The sequence below is a fragment of the Malus domestica genome, chromosome 10, assembly GCF_042453785.1.
Source record: "Malus domestica chromosome 10, GDT2T_hap1".
Classification (NCBI taxonomy): domain Eukaryota; kingdom Viridiplantae; phylum Streptophyta; class Magnoliopsida; order Rosales; family Rosaceae; genus Malus; species Malus domestica.
In genome coordinates, this window is record NC_091670.1 from 6148358 (window position 1) to 6166427 (window position 18070).

At 39.9% G+C, this 18070-nt stretch overlaps 2 protein-coding genes across 2 annotated transcripts; one reads left to right on the forward strand and one right to left on the reverse strand.

The window, feature by feature from the left end:
• The first annotated feature begins 1028 nt into the window (after positions 1 to 1028).
• Positions 1029 to 9472, forward strand: LOC103411980 (uncharacterized). Its single transcript, XM_029109463.2, has 5 exons — positions 1029 to 1237; positions 1349 to 1523; positions 1737 to 2214; positions 2595 to 2797; positions 9131 to 9472. Exons 1-5 carry the CDS (start codon positions 1180 to 1182, stop codon positions 9240 to 9242), a joined length of 1026 nt encoding a protein of 341 aa, XP_028965296.1. The 5' UTR covers positions 1029 to 1179; the 3' UTR covers positions 9243 to 9472.
• Positions 9473 to 10327: 855 nt separating this feature from the next.
• LOC103444846 (uncharacterized) lies at positions 10328 to 18070 on the reverse strand. Its single transcript, XM_008383791.4, has 7 exons — positions 17627 to 18070; positions 16265 to 17074; positions 13433 to 13788; positions 12176 to 12387; positions 11521 to 11777; positions 11234 to 11412; positions 10328 to 10890 (listed from the first exon to the last, which is right to left on the reverse strand). The coding sequence occupies exons 1-7, from the start codon at positions 17883 to 17885 to the stop codon at positions 10807 to 10809; spliced, it is 2157 nt and encodes a 718-aa protein (XP_008382013.2). The 5' UTR covers positions 17886 to 18070; the 3' UTR covers positions 10328 to 10806.

Here is an 18070-nt window from a genome sequence, read left to right on the forward strand (position 1 = left end):
TATTCATAAATGGTTACAACCCATCATATATAATTCCATTCAAACAAAATAATTTAATTCCTTTTGAATTGAAGTTTCCAACATGCCCGACAAAAAAAATTTACTTGACAATAACTTTTGTATTTTTCTTTTAGACAATATTATTAGTCTAAGCTATACTAAAAAATGAAAGAATTCGAGCTTAAAACAGAATGAATTGAAGAATAAGACCATACTCACCAAAACAATTCATAATTTGGGCACCTTCAACGGGGATACAAAATGCCTTGAAATGGCCATTTTACATATTTTGTTTGCCGAAAAATTCTTCAATGGTAGAATGCAAATTATCCATCTTTGTCAAAAGTTGTAAATAAAAACCTAAATTGACATTCTTTTTTACATCTTTGGGTGATGATCGACGAGTCCAACTATTCAAAGAGGTAAAATTACGAGCATCTCCTATGAAAAAATGCAAATTTTAGATGCAAAAACCACATTACATCCCGTTTTATATTTTCGACATATATAAATGAAAGTTAGACTCCAATTGGAGTGATGTAAAATTGAGATCCCATTCAATTTTCTATCTTTGATTAGTGGGACTCATCACAAAAAGATGTAAAAAGAATTTAATGTTAGGTTTTTATTTACATTTTTCAGCTAAGATGGATAATTTATTTTCTGTGAATTTTTCAACAAAGAAAATATATAAAATGCCCATTTCAAGGGACATGGATCCTCTCCGGATCCAGTTATCCTAATCCACCTAGTCAAATCATTCGGACCTGATCCAACGGCTAAAGTTATTATGACTTTTAAAGTGAGTCCCTGTTTGTAATTGTTGGATCAAATTTCAGTAGTTCGGATGATTTGACTAGGTGGATTAGGACAACTGGATCCGAAGAGGATCCATGTCCCATTTCAAGGCATTTCAGCACAGATGCTCCAAGTAAGGGAAAAATGGGCTGTAAGATTTGAGAATCCGAAGAATGGGCCTTGTATGGACAGATTCCAAGTCGTTGGAATTCTGATCAGACGACAGACCGACCCACGAAACAAAAAACACCCGAAAACGTAAAACCCTTTTGCTTCTCTTTTCTCTTCCCTCTCTTCTTTCTTACAGAGAAAATCGAAGGCACAGCGACGACATGCAAATGTAGAGATGGATTTCGACTGAGCGATTTGAATGCACAGAGCATGTTACGACGACGCCTCACTTTTTCCTCCTTCAACTCCAACTGCCCCCACAAATCTGGTAATTTTTCTCTTCCTTTTTACACTAGAAAAATCGAAGTACGACGTGAAAAATACGTTTTGATCAAAGATTATGTGTTTAATGTTTTCTTTTTTTGGTGGGTTTTTACAGTATTGAGTGGGTGGCGCCGACGGCCGTACGCTAGTAACTCTAACGCGGCTGCTGCCGAGGCAGAGGCAGAGGGGGAGGCGGAGGCACCGAATGGAAATGTCCCCAAACCCAAAGTTAAGGGGAAAAGGCTTCCCAAAGCGGAGCGCCAAGTTATGCTTGAATCCTTTGTCAACCAGTAAGTAGATTATATTATGATATGAAATACCGGGTCTGATTTTGTGTTTGATCTTGATGGTTTTTATTTGAATTGTTGATCAATTATTGTGTTTAGAGAGTTTTGTCATTGTTTTGAAGTTTGATTTGGTAGAATGTTATACGATTTTATTTTGGGGTTTCGAATCTTCGGTAAGGAGGGATTAAGTGAAGCTACATTGATTATCATTTACAGGTACAGAGCAAAGAATGCCGGGGCATTCCCTACCGTTTCATATGCTCAGAAAGAATTGGGTGGCTCTTACTATGTCGTGAAGAGCATCCTTCAGGAGCTGCAGTACAGAGCTAAGATGTCTCCCTCGTGTCCTGCCATTGAGGATCTGCCAGTACAACAGAAAGTTAGCGAAACTGAGCCTTTGACTCATGTTGAAGAGAAATCAACCGGTGAGGTGCCAGCTGATTCCAATGCTCAAAATGTTTCTGCGGCGATGTATGATTTGCCAAGGCAAGAAGAAGGTAGGGAAATTAAATCTGTGACTCAAGTTGAAGAGAATTCAACCAGTGAGATGTCAGCTGATGTCAGTGTTCAAATTGATTCTAAGGCGACATATGATACTGATCTTAACGGTGCAAATGGCGGGAATTTAGAACCCAAAGAAGAGGCCCAGACTTCCTCCTCAGTTAACGTTGTGTCTGAAGAGGTTACCACTCCAGTAAGTAGCCGACCTTAATAGTACTATAGTATGCTTTAATAACTTATGCAATGTATTCTTCGTCGAAGCACACAAAAATGTTGCATCCTAGGTCTTCCTCATGTTATTGCATTGAATTTTATATGAGGCTTCTTCTCATCTGATTTATTGCCCTAATGTATTGTGATATTGAATCCATCCTTGTTCAAGAACTTTCTTCGAATCCGTGAGGTGCATGCTAGGTTCTTCATTAAACCTTGGTTCTTTAATTCTTTCAAAATTTCAATGCCTTTAAACTAATGTCAGGGTTGTCATAAATAAAAGTCTTTTTCTGTTCGTGAATGGATGATGTTCCATGTTAGCATACTTCTATTTATCTCTTTTGTATTTTTCTCTTTCAGGGACCGAAGAGTAGTCAAACAGAGGAAGCCCAAGCTGATCAACATGAATTTGTTGCAAAAGAAAAAGATCTGCCAATAGGGGAAAGTAGTAGAGTTGCTCATCCAAGTTTAGGTGATACAAAGGATATGATAAAACAATATGATGACTCAAAGCGTAAAACAGAGCAATATAAAGAGGTCCCTGAGCCAGACAAACTTTCCAAGTAAGTTTCTATTTTGTAAAGCAATGTCATTATCATCGACATTCAAATATCTGATGTAATTGTTTGCCACCTAAGATATGCTCAAATGGATATAGATTTGTATTAGACACACTAAGATCGGAGGCTTGTACCACAAAGACAAAAAAAAAAGATCGTACCCAGTGCACAAGGCTCCTGCTTTACGTAGGGTCTGGGAGAGGTGAATATCGGCTAGCCTTACCCCCATTTATGGACTTGGTGTGTAACATCATTAGTGTATGAACTTGGTTGCCTTAATTTTGGTGTTCATCTACTCTAGTCTCCACTTCGATCATTCTCAACATTTTTCACCAGATATATGACCCTTTTAATCCGGTAAGAAAGAACTTGAAGCATTCGCTCAACACTTCTCAGCTCGGTATCCTATGTTTTTACTAGTTACATAGTTGTAAAATTTTCTACATAGATAAGTGGGAAAAATTGTCACCTGAATAGAACTTGTAGCCACCTTATGTTCTCATACCATGATTAGCTTCGATCCTCATACAGGACATGGCGTATGGTTATACTGGATAGCGACAATTAACTATGCTTCTGAATCAGTGCACTTCTAATTCATATGCATTTAGTGTGTGAAAAGATAAATAAATTGGTTATCTACAATATTCAGCCCAAAGATCGTGCCCAAACTATTCTTCTGAATGAGCCATGCTACTAGTTCGTCTGCAATTAATGTTGTGAAAGATACAACAACAACAACAACAACAAAGCCTTTTCCCACTAAGTGGGGTCGGCTATATGAATCCTAGAACGCCATTGCGCTCGGTTTTGTGTCATGTCCTCCGTTAGAACCAAGTACTCTAAGTCTTTTCTTAGAGTCTCTTCCAAAGTTTTCCTAGGTCTTCCTCTACCCCTTTGGCCTTGAACCTCTGTCCCGTAGTCACATCTTCGAACCGGAGCGTCAGTAGGCCTTCTTTGCACATGTCCAAATTACCGGAACCGATTTTCTCTCATCTTTCCTTCAATTTCGGCCACTCCTACTTTACCTCGAATATCCTCATTTCCAATCTTATCATTTCTTGTGTGCCCACACATCCCACGAAGCATCCTCGTCTCCGCCACACCCATTTTGTGTACGTGTTGATGCTTCACCGCCCAACATTCTGTGCCATACAACATCGCTGGCCTTATTGCCGTCCTATAAAATTTTCCCTTGAGCTTCAGTGGCCTACGACGGTCACACAACCCGCCGGATGCACTCTTACACTTCATCTATCCAACTTCTATTCTATGGTTGAGATCTCTCTCTAATTCTCCGTTCTCTTGCACGATATATCCTAGGTAGCGAAAACGGTCGCTTTTTGTGATCTTCGCTAGATTGCTCCGATCATTAGTGTGGATAAGTATATAAATGGATATAGATAGGAAAGCAAACACAAGATGTACGTGGTTCACCCAGATTGGCTACGTCCACGGAATAGAGGAGTTCTCATTAATTGTGAAGGGTTTACACAAGTACATAGGTTCAAGCTTTCCTTTAGTGAGTACAGGTGAATGATTTAGTACAAATGACATTAGGAAATATTGTGGGAGAATGATCTCGTAATCACGAAACTTCTAAGTATCGGAATGTGGTATCGTCTTGACTTGCCTTATCTGTCTCATAGGTAGATGTGGCATCTTCTCTGGAAGTACTCTTCCTCCATCCAGGGGTGGTATCTTTAACTGGTGGAGATGCACAAGGTAATGTATCAATTTCACTTGAAGCTTACTTGTAGTTTCAGGCTTGGTCAAGCGCGATACAAACCATGTAGTAGGAGTCCCTCAAGTTGCCGAGCTAGGGGATTTGCTGAAAGAGGTGACAGACAAGGTAAGCAATCAGAGCTCCGGCTGATTGTTCACATTCTCCCTATCTTGCAGGCAGCATGAAGGATAAAGAGAAGAAAAATGAGAAGAGATGATATGGGATACTTTTGCTTTTGAAGAAGTAACTTTCCACAGGCTTATTCTTGAACTGAGCTGGAGGGTTTTCTGGTTTCCTCCAGAGTATAAGGCCGACTGAAGAATTTGAGGGTCAAAACAAGTCCATCAAATCTAGAGTACGTTCGACCCCACTGATATGGGATACTTTTGCTTTGACAGAGTAATGGATGTATCGGCACGTGTGCTGTTACGCTTGTCTCCACATGCTTCCTTGTATCCTTCTCACTTGCCCTATCTGTTCCTCAGGCAGATGCGGTATCTTCCCTGGAAGCATAAGATGTTGAAGATGAGTACTCGAGAGCAATGGCAGGTAAGTAAGTTCCAGGCAGTCAGTTCCTGGCTGGAAGCTTGATTCCAAGTGCTGACTGATTGCTCTCTTTCTCCTTGTCTTGCAGGTAAGAACAAGGCCAAAGGAAAAGACAGGGAAAAAGCATGATATGGGATACTCTTGCTTTTAACCCTGATGATATGAGATATTCTTGCTCTAGTATAACTTGTTTGCAGAGGTATTATCGGGGGGAAAGAAAGCTGAATATTTCGAAAGGCTTCGTTGAGAGTGCCCTCTCATATATGAGGAAGGGTTGAGCATTTTTGCAGGTCTGTCTGTCCGTTGGGGATAGAGGTTGACATATATAAGAGTCTCCTTAACAACAAGTAGTAATGCTATTCCTTTACCCTGTCAGAGCACTTTGAAAAAGTGGTCTGTGGTATGTGGAAAGCTGATGTTGCGTGTGAAGATTACAGACAGCTTTATCCAAGGAGATCCGGCTCTTGTGGTTGGGAAAGTGTTGCCTCTTCGGTTTTCGAACAAGCAATCCTATCAGGGATCTGGCTCTCGAGATTCGGAGAACGATGTCTCTTCGATTTTTGAGAAAGCAATCATGCTGGGGGTCTGGCTCTCGAGATTCGGAGAGCGGTGTCTCTTCGATTTTTGAGAAAGTAATCATGTTGGGAGTCTGGCTCTCGAGATTCGGAGGGCGGTGCCTCTTCGATTTTGGAGCAAGCAATCTTGTTGGGAGTGTTTTCTCGAATGTGAGTAAAGGTTGGGCATGTTTGCTAGTCTACCTTGCCACGAAGCACAGAGGTTGACACACAAGGACTTTCCAATTATCCAGCAATGGTACTGTTCCTTTACCCTCTCTTCGATTTTTGAGAAAGTAGTCATGTTGGGAGTCTGGCTCTCGAGATTCGGAGGACGGTGCCTCTTCGATTTTGGAGCAAGCAATCTTGTTGGGAGTGTTTTCTCGAATGTGAGTAAAGGTTGGGCCTGTTTGCTAGTCTACCTTGCCACGAAGCACAGAGGTTAACACACAGGGACTTTCCAATTATCCAGCAGTGATACTGTTCCTTTACCCTTGTGGGTAATAATATGGGGTAGCTAGACCTTCAAAATTTATGTGTCTAAACTTTGTTAGTGCTGTTTCTTTGCTATTCTTTTACCCGTCTTGGTCAGAGCGATGTAGTGGAAGCTGCAAGCTTCACGTGCTCAACTTTGGCAGAGAACTTTGGCAAAGTTATCTGTGATACACATGAGCTACTATTGCGTGTGGGAAGTGGGTGATTGAACAGTAAGACTCATGTGCTTTCTACTTCACCAGAAGTCTTCGACAGAATGCCCATAATTTCCGCAAAGCTGAGTGTGCGTGTGACAGGTGCTGCCAAGGCTGGAAAAGTAGGTGCCTCTTCGATTTCTGAGATCGGCCCTCGTGGTCTCTGAGCAGCCCAACTTTTGAGAAAGCAAGCGACTCTTCGATTTCTGAGATCGGCCTTCGTGGTCTTTGAGCAGCCCAACTTTTGAGAAAGCAGACGCCTCTTCGATTTCTGAGATCGACCCTCGTGGTCTCTGAGCAGCCCAGCTTTTGAGAAAGCAAACGCCTCTTCGATTTCTGAGCAGGCGCCTCTTCGATTTCTGAAGCTCCGTCGAGTGCAGATTTTTATAGGGGCTGGCATTAAGTTCCAAAGCACACTTGAATCTCCACCAGTAGAAGCTCCATTCTTACACTTCTAAGATCTTGATTTGTTCGACCTCTTCTCTCTTCAACACCTTTGAAAATGTCTGGCCCCTCCGACCGTCGTTTTGACTTGAACCTTGTTGAAGAGGCAGCCCCGCCTTCTCCAGACAACATATGGCGCCCATCCTTCGTCTCCCCTACTGGTCCTCTTACCGTTGGGGATTCCGTTATGAAGAATGATATGACCGCTGCGGTGGTGGCCAGGAACCTTCTCACTCCCAAAGATAACAGACTACTTTCCAAACGATCTGATGAGTTAGCTGTTAAGGATTCTCTGGCTCTCAGTGTTCAGTGTGCAGGTTCTGTGTCTAATATGGCCCAACGCCTATTTGCTCGAACCCGCCAAGTTGAATCATTGGCGGCTGAAGTGATGAGTCTCAAACAGGAGATTAGAGGGCTCAAGCATGAGAATAAACAGTTGCACCGTCTCGCACATGACTATGCTACAAACATGAAGAGGAAGCTGGACCAGATGAAGGAATCTGATGGTCAGGTTTTACTTGATCATCAGAGATTTGTGGGTTTGTTCCAAAGGCATTTATTGCCTTCGTCTTCTGGGGCTGTACCGCGTAATGAAGCTCCAAATTATCAACCTCTGATGCCTCCTCCTTCTAGGGTTCTGTCCAGTACTGAGGCTCCGAATGATCCCCCTCCGGTGCCTTCTCTTTCTGGGGCTCTACCGACTGCTGCGACTTCTCCTAGGCAACCTTTGTGAAGGCTCTCTCTTGTTTGTTTATTTTGACTCATGTATATGTACATATTTGTAGCTTATCGGGGATATCAATAAATAAGCTTTCCTTCATTTCAACGTATTGTGTTAAATACACCAAAGCCTTCTTCGCTAAGTTCTTTGAATTTTCTTTTGTTGGAGCTTTGTGAGTGGAGCATGTAGGTTGAGGTAGTGTTCCCTTAATTTCCTGAGTGAGGAAAACTTCTCGGTTGGAGACTTGGAAAATCCAAGTCACTGAGTGGGATCGGCTACATGAATCTTAGAACGCCATTGTGCTCGGTCCTGTGTCATGTCCTTCGTTAGATCCAAGTACTCTAAGTCTTTTCTTAGAGTCTCTTCCAAAGTTTTCCTAGGTCTTCCTCTACCCCTTCGGCCCTGAACCTCTGTCCCATAGTCGCATCTTCTAATCGGAGCGTCAGTAGGCCTTCTTTGCACATGTCCAAACCACCGTAACCGATTTTCTCTCATCTTTCCTTCAATTTCGGCTACTCCTATTTTACCCCGGATATCCTCATTCCTAATCTTATCCTTTCTCGTGTGCCCACACATCCAACGAAGCATCCTCATCTCCGCTACACCCATTTTGTGTACGTGTTGATGCTTCACCGCCCAACATTCTGTGCCATACAGCATCGCCGGCCTTATTGCCGTCCTATAAAATTTTCCCTTGAGCTTCAGTGGCATACGGCGGTCACACAACACGCCGGATGCACTCTTCCACTTCATCCATCCAGCTTGTATTCTATGGTTGAGATCTCCATCTAATTCTATAAGTTCAACTTCATTGATACTCCTAGTCAGGGTACTCTTCTGCTTTTATTTAACCCTGTAGCTCTTCATGTGCCCCTTCTCTCATATATTTATGTCATGCTTGGGCATGGGGACAATGTAATTGAATGAAAAATCATAATTACTTACTGGTATAAGGATGGACATTAAGTGTACGGATAAAAGATTAGTGTTTGATTTGCTTGTAACTGTGTTTCCATGGGTTCAAGCTATGAAGTATTATGTCTTATCGTCTCGCATATCTGCCCAAGATAAATACGATTGTATTTCTGATTTGCTTGTAGGCCTCTCTATCTTATCCAAAGCACTTCAAGGAATTTTCCTTTGTATATAATTCTTCTGGATTGGTCTTCATTTTTCGTTTGCCGCTTCCTTTTCTGTCTTATTTTATACTTCTCTCTTCTCAATATTCTTGATTCCTATCAAAGAAATAGGGCCCTAAGCACATGCAGAAATTTAAGTTCAGGAACATGATATTATCTTTGTATGTTACCTCTTCTACCATGGTTGGTGGAATGTTAACGAACCACCAATCCATGAGTCAGAAGTTAGCAAACCAATGAGCATGGTAATTTCCTTGTCGTTTTCCATGGTTAAGCTCTCAATTCACGATAATTATATGCGATGAAGGCATAATAGCTAATCCCATCTGAAAATGTCAAATCTACTTATTTTAATTTTTTTTCGATAAAAGTTTGGTCAAAGGCCATGCTCAGTCTCTTCATCCGAATCTCTTTATCAACAATTAAGTTATGTGGGCAAGTGTTAAACTAGACATTTCACTTGAACACCCTTTCTTGAGTTTGATTTGGATGTAATACAAAATTATTCGTTTTGCAGAGAGCGTTCCAGTACGCAGGCTGAAGATGCAGAGCCATCGAAGACATCATCTCTTTGGGGGAATATGAAGTCATTTGCCAATGGCATTATTAGTCTTTTCAGAAAGCAGTAAATCTTTGTCTAGGTAACTATTGGAAGTTTTGGTATATTAGTGTATTTGCAAGTGGTGATGGCGTATCTGTCGAGCTTTCTTTGCTCTTGCTACCACTTTTATCAATTAATTCCTTCTTCTAGTTGGAGAGATGTATAGCTTTGCAGCCTCATATTCTGAAGCTGTAGCAGTTGTTTGAATAGTTGCAGTGAAGCTTAAATTTCAAATTCTTAAGGTCGTTTATATGAAAATCTTTAGAGCCTGTTTGGTACTCTACTTGAAGCCAACTTTTTAAATTAAAAAACAATTTTCAAGTTTTACGACTTAAAAACTTATTTGGTAGGAGTCGTAGGACTATTTTAAAAAACTAAACTTAAGACTAACTAAAAAATAGTCTACTCTCTAAAAACATAAAAAGTGAGTTTTTAGAATTTTTAAACTTAAACTCACCCTCCCCTCACTCCAAATCTATCTCCCTCTCTTTTATTCTTTCTCTCTCCTCTTTTTTTTTTTTTAACCTTTTTCGTCTCTCCTCCAATCCACTCTATTCATTCTCTCGATTCTTTTCTCATTCCCCTTCCTCTTTGTCCCGTCCAATCCTCTCTCTTCTTCCTCTTTCTTTCAATCATCACTTACTTTCTTTTCTCGTCTATCCTCTTTCTCCCTCTCATGCGACCCTCTCTTTTTAGATCTCTTTGTCTAGTTTAAATCGTAAGATTTAAAAATTTTAAATTGAAAATCAATCAAGTTTTTGAGTTTTAAAGAAAATTGTCTTTAAAAAATGTTTTGAGAAATGATAAAAAATTTCAAATAGGATACCAAACAGGTTATATTCTCATGAAATTACTGACCATGAAAGAAAATATTACACTTTCTGAGGTAATTATAATGTGCAAAGGGAAATAAATACGCATCGATCGAAACATTTTGGATAATAGCGTGCAAAGGGAAAACAGTTGCCTGTCCACCGGTAGCATTTTAAACCGAAAGGTAGAGGGAGCTGAGCTTCAACTTAACGAAGATCGAACTGAACCAGTATATCCCAAATTAAACCGAAATACGGGTTTTAAAGTAAAAAGTGAGGGCAAAGTGGATTACAAGGTCAGTTCAGAGAAATGAATTGTATTGCCTAAAAGAATATATGCATATGGTACATGCTTGAACGAGCAATTACAAAAACAACGAAACCGAAAAATATCCATCTGGTGTAAAATGCATGAATCGACCTATGATTTGGATACAGTGTCAGTTGCAGTAAGCGTGTTGCGACTTCACTTGCCTCCAGAATCCAGATATGGAGCAACGAATCAAAAAATGAGAGGAATACAACCAAGAAGCCAATGTAGCTTGCCTGCAGGGTTATGTTTCTTTTCTAAAGAGCGGAATCAGCGGCAAAAGCAGCTGCAGCAACGCTTACTTCACCCCCAAGAACTCTCTGGAAAAAGAAAATTTAACCATCATTATAGTCTTCTCACACTGAAAGTGCAAAATTTCTGTGTACCGTGTAGCCAGTCGGCACTTCTACACAGTGGAGCGTGGCCAAACACCATTTGTATAAAGCAGTTGCAGAAAAGCCAAAGAAACTCTACTCTGTTGCTTTTTTCCGAATACTCCTCTTCTCTTCTGACCTGTGGTGAAACAACTTAGCTATGGCTCTCCTCTCGCAATCCTGCGATATTGACAGAAGAGAAGCAGAAATTTATATCCAATCCACGCCCCTTTTTTCTATTCTTAAAGAGAAAAATGCTTGGCTTCTTATGCATAAGGAGTATTCCTCCTCGCAAGATTGAGGTGTGAATTGGGATTTACCCACATAAGCTTGTGAGGAGAATAACTTCTTAGTCCTTATCCATAAGGCATCCAAGCACTGTTATTCTTACTATTCACCTCATGTCGGTTCTTACTATTCACCTCATGTCGTTTGAGGTGAGAAGAGGTAATTTTTACGGTAATTGAATCAAATCGAAATTATTCACCTAGTTTATATTCAGTTTGGCTATAACCAATCATACCTTGAACATGTTAAGATGAAAAGGCTTTCCCGGATTCATCCTTGTTAACTTCTGGTATGTATAAGCAAAACTTAGCTGATCACGAGGGGTAAAACGCTCAACCTCATTGAACCATAGACAGGAAAACAAGTTTGACATTGGAGTGTGCGCCCGGATGATAAAAGACCCTTCTGGTACATCTGCAGATGTGATAAAACAAATTATGTCATGGATTGGTACAAGCAAGCGCATTGCAGTCAAAATATTATAATGAAAACACTCTTTTTTCTCATTTAATAAAATCATACTGCTGGAAAGAAGCCTGTTGGGATCCGAGGCATTAAATCTTGTTAGGCCATCAGCCTGGTAGAATGTAAATTGTTGATCTATGACGGTATGGTTATACTTATTCAATCTCTTATTCTGTGCAACCTCTTCCCACACACAGTGTCGGTCGTAGTGATTGGAAATTGCATACTCATGACCTTTTCGCCACAAAAAGTATTCCAATATGACCAAGGGGTCAAGTTGGAGGCGCAATTTACTGTCCAGCCAGATTGAATACCTGAAAATTTATGGAAGGGTTTTAGACGAGCTAAGGAAAAACACCACCCACCAAATGAACATACCCAACAAGCAAAGCATACAAAAGCACAAGTCCTATTGTAGTAATATTCCTCAATTGTTGGCTTAATGTCACACTTCCTAGTATTCTTCAAGATGTGAATCATTTTCGGTAAGACTTGATTACTGAGAGCAGAATATTTGAGTAATGACTCACATTTAATAACTGTTTTTCATAACTATTATGGACACAGATGCACACGCACAACATAATCTACACAACTAACATGCATACACACACAAGTTAGCATCTTTTTTACAACCTTTAAAGGCAGCTACTAAGTATAACTAACCACCTACAACATGACAATTAGTACATTTTAGTAGTCAAAGTCTCACCTTGCAGAAGGAAAAAGGCGATGAGGCAAAAGTTTTGGTATCTTTCCCACTCGCCGCATATCAGTGTATGGTAGGTTCTTCACCACCACAATCTTCCATAAACCAATAAAACCCATCCTATCTGGTGTTCGCCCTTCAGCAGTTAGGGTTTGCAAAGTAACTTCATCAATGAACATAACAAAACAAACATTCTTCCTTGACAAACGAGAGACCTGAAATCAAGAGAATTTCGCTTGGGTCACCATTCTTTTTTACTCTGTATTTCTTTTCCCCTTTGTTGGCTATGCCATTTATTGCAAATTTATGCCTAAATCAAAGAATCTTACCTTCTTTTTTTTTTTAAACTGAATAAAGATAAAAAAAAAAATTAATAAACTAAAAAGTGCATTGTTATTGGAAATTTCCAGTGGATAACTATAAGACCATTAAAGAAGACCAGCCCAAGTATTAGAATCATATAAACAAATGTGTGATTTAACCAGAACATGGGACAAGAAAAATCACAACTCTGAAATATGGGAAAATAAAATCCTACTGAGCATAAAGTGGACCTGATGAAGTGAAGAATGTCTGAGATTATCCCAAATAGTGAAGCAAGTTCAATCCCAAAGTTACATTTGATGTGTTGGTCTACATTGCACATCATTGAATTTCAACTTAAAAGAGTGTTGCAAGCTTAGATCATAAAAGGTCCATGTTCCACTCTAATCACAGTACACAGCAGACACTATATTCCACAAGTTCAGTAATGAACAACACAAACCTTGGAGATTCGTAATTGACTTCCTTTTTCTCACTAGAAATGCACTGGACTTGCTCTATCATGTGAGAGTTGAACAACCATGTAATAAGAGAAAGGCCCGAAACATTGTTATTTATTGGTAGGTGTAAAAGTTATTGTAAAAGTTATGACATGAAGCAAAAGGCATGATATGGTGTAAAAGGTATAATGTCTACCGTTAATCCTATGAGTTATAGTTCCATATTTCACTTACATATGACATGAGTAATAGTCCATATTCCCTTTTGTTTTCATTCATCAAACCCAGCTTAACATGTCATGGCGTAAAACTTCAATTTACTCCTGTGTCAATGGATGGTAAAAGCCCAATGCTTGACAAAGATGATATGAAACATTTTTTTGTTTTTCCTTGACAAGAAAGATGATATGAAAACTGGAGAACATCAAACAAATGCAATTACATCCTTAAGAGAACAGTATAAAATTGTTCCCCCATAAAAAATGAACCTCCTTACCATTTTATCATAAGGTGTCCTCAAGCGATCTGAATTTCCAAAGATACAAGAGCTAACAGCGATGTGGCATCTGCTGATGTAATTTCTGTCATCTTCTGCCAAGTCAAATCCAGTGCTTGGGGATCCTTGAGGACCTTTAACAAAGCCGCACTTTATGTTTTGATCACGTGCCAAAAAGGAATTTTCCCGTTCTTGCACAGATTGATGTCCCGCAAATCTCGGTTCCCATTGCTCTTCTCCTTCAGGCTTGTCCTCTACTTCAGCATACTGCAAGCTGAATCTTGCAAACTTTCGACTTTCTAAAGGCTCTATAAGCATTGCACTAGAGTTTAAAAACTTCATCTCACAAGAGGAACCTGAAGAATTTCATTATGACGTGTCAAAAACACAACAGCAGCAACAAGGAGCATCCCCTAAAGTTGCTAGATCAAAGGACAACTCCTGTCATGAAGACACATTCAACTATATGCATAAAACAATCCTTCAAAAACCAAGCCAGAAAAAAAACAGGTATAATGGCTCTTCCAACCAGTCATGGTCTAATTCACAGCATTTACTCCTAACAACCACTTCCTATAAACACCTGAAATTTGTTACTCCAAGAGAACATGCACAAGAAAATATCATGATTCACAAAACCAGTTCTTATACATAAGGAGCAGCATCAAACAATCATTGCCAAGCTCAAGTTTTGTTCTTCCAGTGCCACCTAGTGCATGTAGGACTGGCAATACGTATAAGTTTAAGACATGCCAAATTTGCGAAGCCAAAAATGTATTGATACAGAACCATAAAAATTAACCAAGCAAAACCATGATCGGTTCCTTTGAGGTTAATGAAGTTTAAGGACTCAACACTACGGTCATGATTTTATTGTACTACCGACAACTTGAGAACGCTGTAGTAATCTAGCGGCTTCCTTTTCCTTTTTTGTAGTAATTGAAATAAATTAAGGACATATAGTATGGGGAGTGTAGAAATTACTCCTATTGCCAAACCAGGAAAAAAGAAGTGGTTGTAGCTTTGAAAAAGATGAAGCATAGAAAAGCAGTGGGTCCCAAAGGTATACTGATCGAAGTGTGGAAGGTCTTTGAAGAGACGGGTATAGCATGGCTCACAAACCTTTTCACTAAGATTTTGAAAACGAAGAATACCAAATGAGTGGCGAAAAAGCACTTTGGTGCCTATTTACAAGAATTAGGGTGACATAAATGAACTATAGGAGTATTAAGTTAATGAGTCATACAATGAAGCTTTGGGAGGAGAAAGTAATTGAGCATAGACTAGAAAGAGACAAGGGTCTCAAACAATCAATTCGCATTCATGCCAGGGCGCTCAACTATGGAGGCAATCTATCCCTGACAGAGATTGATGAAACTATATAGAGATACGCAAAAGGATTAAAGATTTGCACATGGCCTTTATAGATTTGAAAAAAGCGTTTGGTAGGGTCCAAAAGAAATTCTTTGGAGGATTCTAGAGAAGAAAGGAGTACAAGTAGCATATATCCAAGCAATAAAGGACATGTACGATGGAGCAATGATTGCAGTAAGAACTCATGAAATACAAACTGAAAGCTTTCCCATAACCATAGGGTTCATCGGCTCAACTTTAAGTCCTTAACTTTTTGCATTGTTAATAGATGAGTTAACGGACATATTCAAGATGATATCCATGCTTTTTGGAGATGATATAGTGCCCGTAGATGAAATACAGGAGGTAGTAAATGCGAAGCTTAACCTTTGGTGGGAAGTGTTGGAATCTAAAGGTCTTCGCCTAAGTAGGTCAACGACAGAGTATATAGAGTGCAAGAATGGGGTTCTAAATGAAATAGGGGTGAGTATTGGAGATCAAGAAGTACCAAAGAGTGAACGCTTTTGTTAGCTTAGATTTATCTTGCAAAAGAACGGAGAATTCAATGGAGATCTCAACCGTAGAATACAAGCTAGATGGATGAAGTGGAAGAGTGCATCGGGTGTGTTGTGCGACCGTCTATGCTACTAAAGCACAAGGAAAATTTTTATAGGACGACAATAAGGCCAACAATGCTTTATGGTACAAAATGTTGGGCGGTCAAGCATCAACACGTGCAAAAAATAAGTGTAGAAGAGATGAGAATGCTTTGTTGGATGTGTAGGCACACAAGAAAGGAAAAAAATCAAGTACGAGGATGTTCGATGTCAAGTAGGAGTGGCCGCAATTGAAGATAAGATGAGAGAAAATCGATTAAGGTGGTTTAGACATGTGAAACGAAGACCTACATATGCTTTGGTTAGAAAATGTGATTACGAGACTGAGGATCAAGGCAAAAGGGGTAGAGGAAGACCTACGAAGACCTAAGAAGAAATGGAAAGAGACTTTAAGAAAAGACATGGAGTACTTGGAGCTAACGGAAGACTTGGTGCAAATCCGAGCGCAGTGGCGTTCTAGGATTCATACAGCCGACCCCATTTCGTGGGATAAGGCTTTGATGTTGTTGTATAGTATGGGGAGTAGATGAAAAGTCACTTCCATATTATACCAGTATACTGAAATTATGCAGTTACTCAGCTGCAAAAAGAATTAACTGTTCTGTCTGCACTCAGTAGCACTTCTATGATTTGAAATAAGAACTAACTGTTTTGTCTGTACTAAGGAGTACTTCTCTGATTTTCATAGAGATTCTAATTTACAATCAATAGCATGCAAAGTGCAAATGAATTTTAGATTCAGAAGAAGAAGCCAAGATGCATTTCACTAGTGCAAGCTGAATCCAATATCAATAAATGAAAGATAAATGTAATTAAACATGGTTCACACACACCAATCTACAAGAACAAACAGATAATTTACCAGAATATTTGCGGCGCTTAGCTTTCTTTTTCGTACCGGACCGCGACTTTCTTGAAGATTGACCAGAAATTACACTCACATGCCTGGATTTTGTGTTAACTTCATCCAGGTTTCCAGAGTGCTGAGCAGAGTCATTTTCAAATGAATTGGCGGAGACTTTATCAACCTTCTCGGGAACATTTTGATCATTAATTCTAACATCAGGAACATCTCTACCATCATCATGTGATTTTTCTTCACCAAAATGGTCATCATTCTGATGTCTTGTATCATTATATTCATCCATGTGAGTTTCATGAAAATCAATCCCGTCATCATATTCGTCATCAACATCAATTACATCCTTTTGCTTAACCAAATCTTCATCCTTTTGCTTATCCAAATCTTCATCCTTTTGCTTATCCAAATCTTCATCCTTATACTGTTGAATGTTCTTCAGAGAGGCCTCATACTCTGCTTCATAAACTTTCAACTCATTGCGCCCAGCTTCGTTGTACAATCCCCCTTTCCTATTGTAACTTTTACTTAAGTAGTCATTTGAGGACTTCTTGTCACTGCTTTTAACACTCACAGGAACATCACCCTTATATGTGGATTTATCCCTAACACCTGCACTACTATGCTCCACCTCATCCTCGTTATAATCTTCATCCCTTCTCCTATCATCTTTATCCCAATACCTAGAATCTCGGCCATGAACTACCGAACCCTTTCCAAACCTAAGGACCTTAGAAGTCTCTGTACGTGTCACGTTTGCGAGAAAGTCAGGATCATTCTTCAAGTCGTCTTCCTCAGCATGACTATTTATTTCTGCACCAACACGAGAAAGCAATCACTTGAGCTAGAATCCATATACTTCCATAACCACATACTGTTGAGTTAATCATAACAAAAATGTAAAGGCGTATTTTGTAACATTTCTTCAACAACCATGGAAAGGAAATTAAACAATTAATTGGGTTGATCCTTTTCCTGTATATTATCGACAATCAAACCAGCACATTAAATACTCAGAATGCAAGTGAAACATAGTGACAAGCTCTTTTTCTCCGAATGTTTCGCTCTTTCTGCTTAACAAAACATGATCATATGCTTAGCTAAAATGAACTGTAACACAGATCTTTCATTGCAGAAACACTTGGTTCTCTCCGAAACCGAAATGCGAAATCAACTAAGAAACTAAACTAGAATGATCACTGTTTCTATATTTTCTCAGCAACCAAACAAAGGCAGTCGCCACCAAACATTCAAAGTGCATAAGATTGACAACTAACTAACTCTCCTTTCCTTTCCTACATTTTCCCTGAAACCAAACAGAAAGTTATTGTAGAAAATTGACAAGCAAAAGCAAAACATACATACCTCCGCTGCTGCGGGAGAGGTAATAGTAGGCGAGAAGAGTGGCAAGGAGGACTAGAGAGAGGACGAGGACGACGGCGCCAACGGAGATTCTAAGTGGGCCCTTGTCGGATCGACCCGATCGGCGGGTCCGAACGGGCTTGTGGGGAGCGGAGCGGATCCCTACGACGAGGTGATCTGGTCGTCCTCCGCCGTTGGAATGGTGGGGATCGTGGCCGCGTAATCCCAACCGCTCCAGCCCTGACTGCCTCTGCTGAGCCATTATTGCATCGTTAATTTCAGTCCCCTCTCTCTACGCTGTGGAGTCCTCCCACAAATTACGTATGATTTGACTACTCTCCGCTTTTTTATTTTTTATTTATTTTTTTTTCCGTTTGCGAAGAGTCTGAAGGAAGAGCGTGAATACTAAAAAAAGACGTAAGATATTGCGTTGTTTGTAACAGCGGT

What these genes read in the sequence shown, in the direction of transcription:
- LOC103444846 (XM_008383791.4), bottom strand. Translation starts at nt 17,885, where the DNA reads ATGGCTCAGCAGAGGCAGTCAGGGCTGGAGCGGTTGGGATTACGCGGC. An exon ending in TAAGCGCCGCAAATATTCTG is followed by an intron (nt 13,789 to 16,264) that starts GTAAATTATCTG and finishes GAAATTCTTCAG; the next exon opens with GTTCCTCTTGTGAGATGAAG. An exon ending in TTCATCTTAACATGTTCAAG is followed by an intron (nt 10,891 to 11,233) that starts GTATGATTGGTT and finishes TCAATATCGCAG; the next exon opens with GATTGCGAGAGGAGAGCCAT.
- LOC103411980 (XM_029109463.2), top strand. Translation starts at nt 1,180, where the DNA reads ATGTTACGACGACGCCTCACTTTTTCCTCCTTCAACTCCAACTGCCCC. An exon ending in CAACTGCCCCCACAAATCTG is followed by an intron (nt 1,238 to 1,348) that starts GTAATTTTTCTC and finishes GGGTTTTTACAG; the next exon opens with TATTGAGTGGGTGGCGCCGA. An exon ending in GAGCCAGACAAACTTTCCAA is followed by an intron (nt 2,798 to 9,130) that starts GTAAGTTTCTAT and finishes TTCGTTTTGCAG; the next exon opens with AGAGCGTTCCAGTACGCAGG.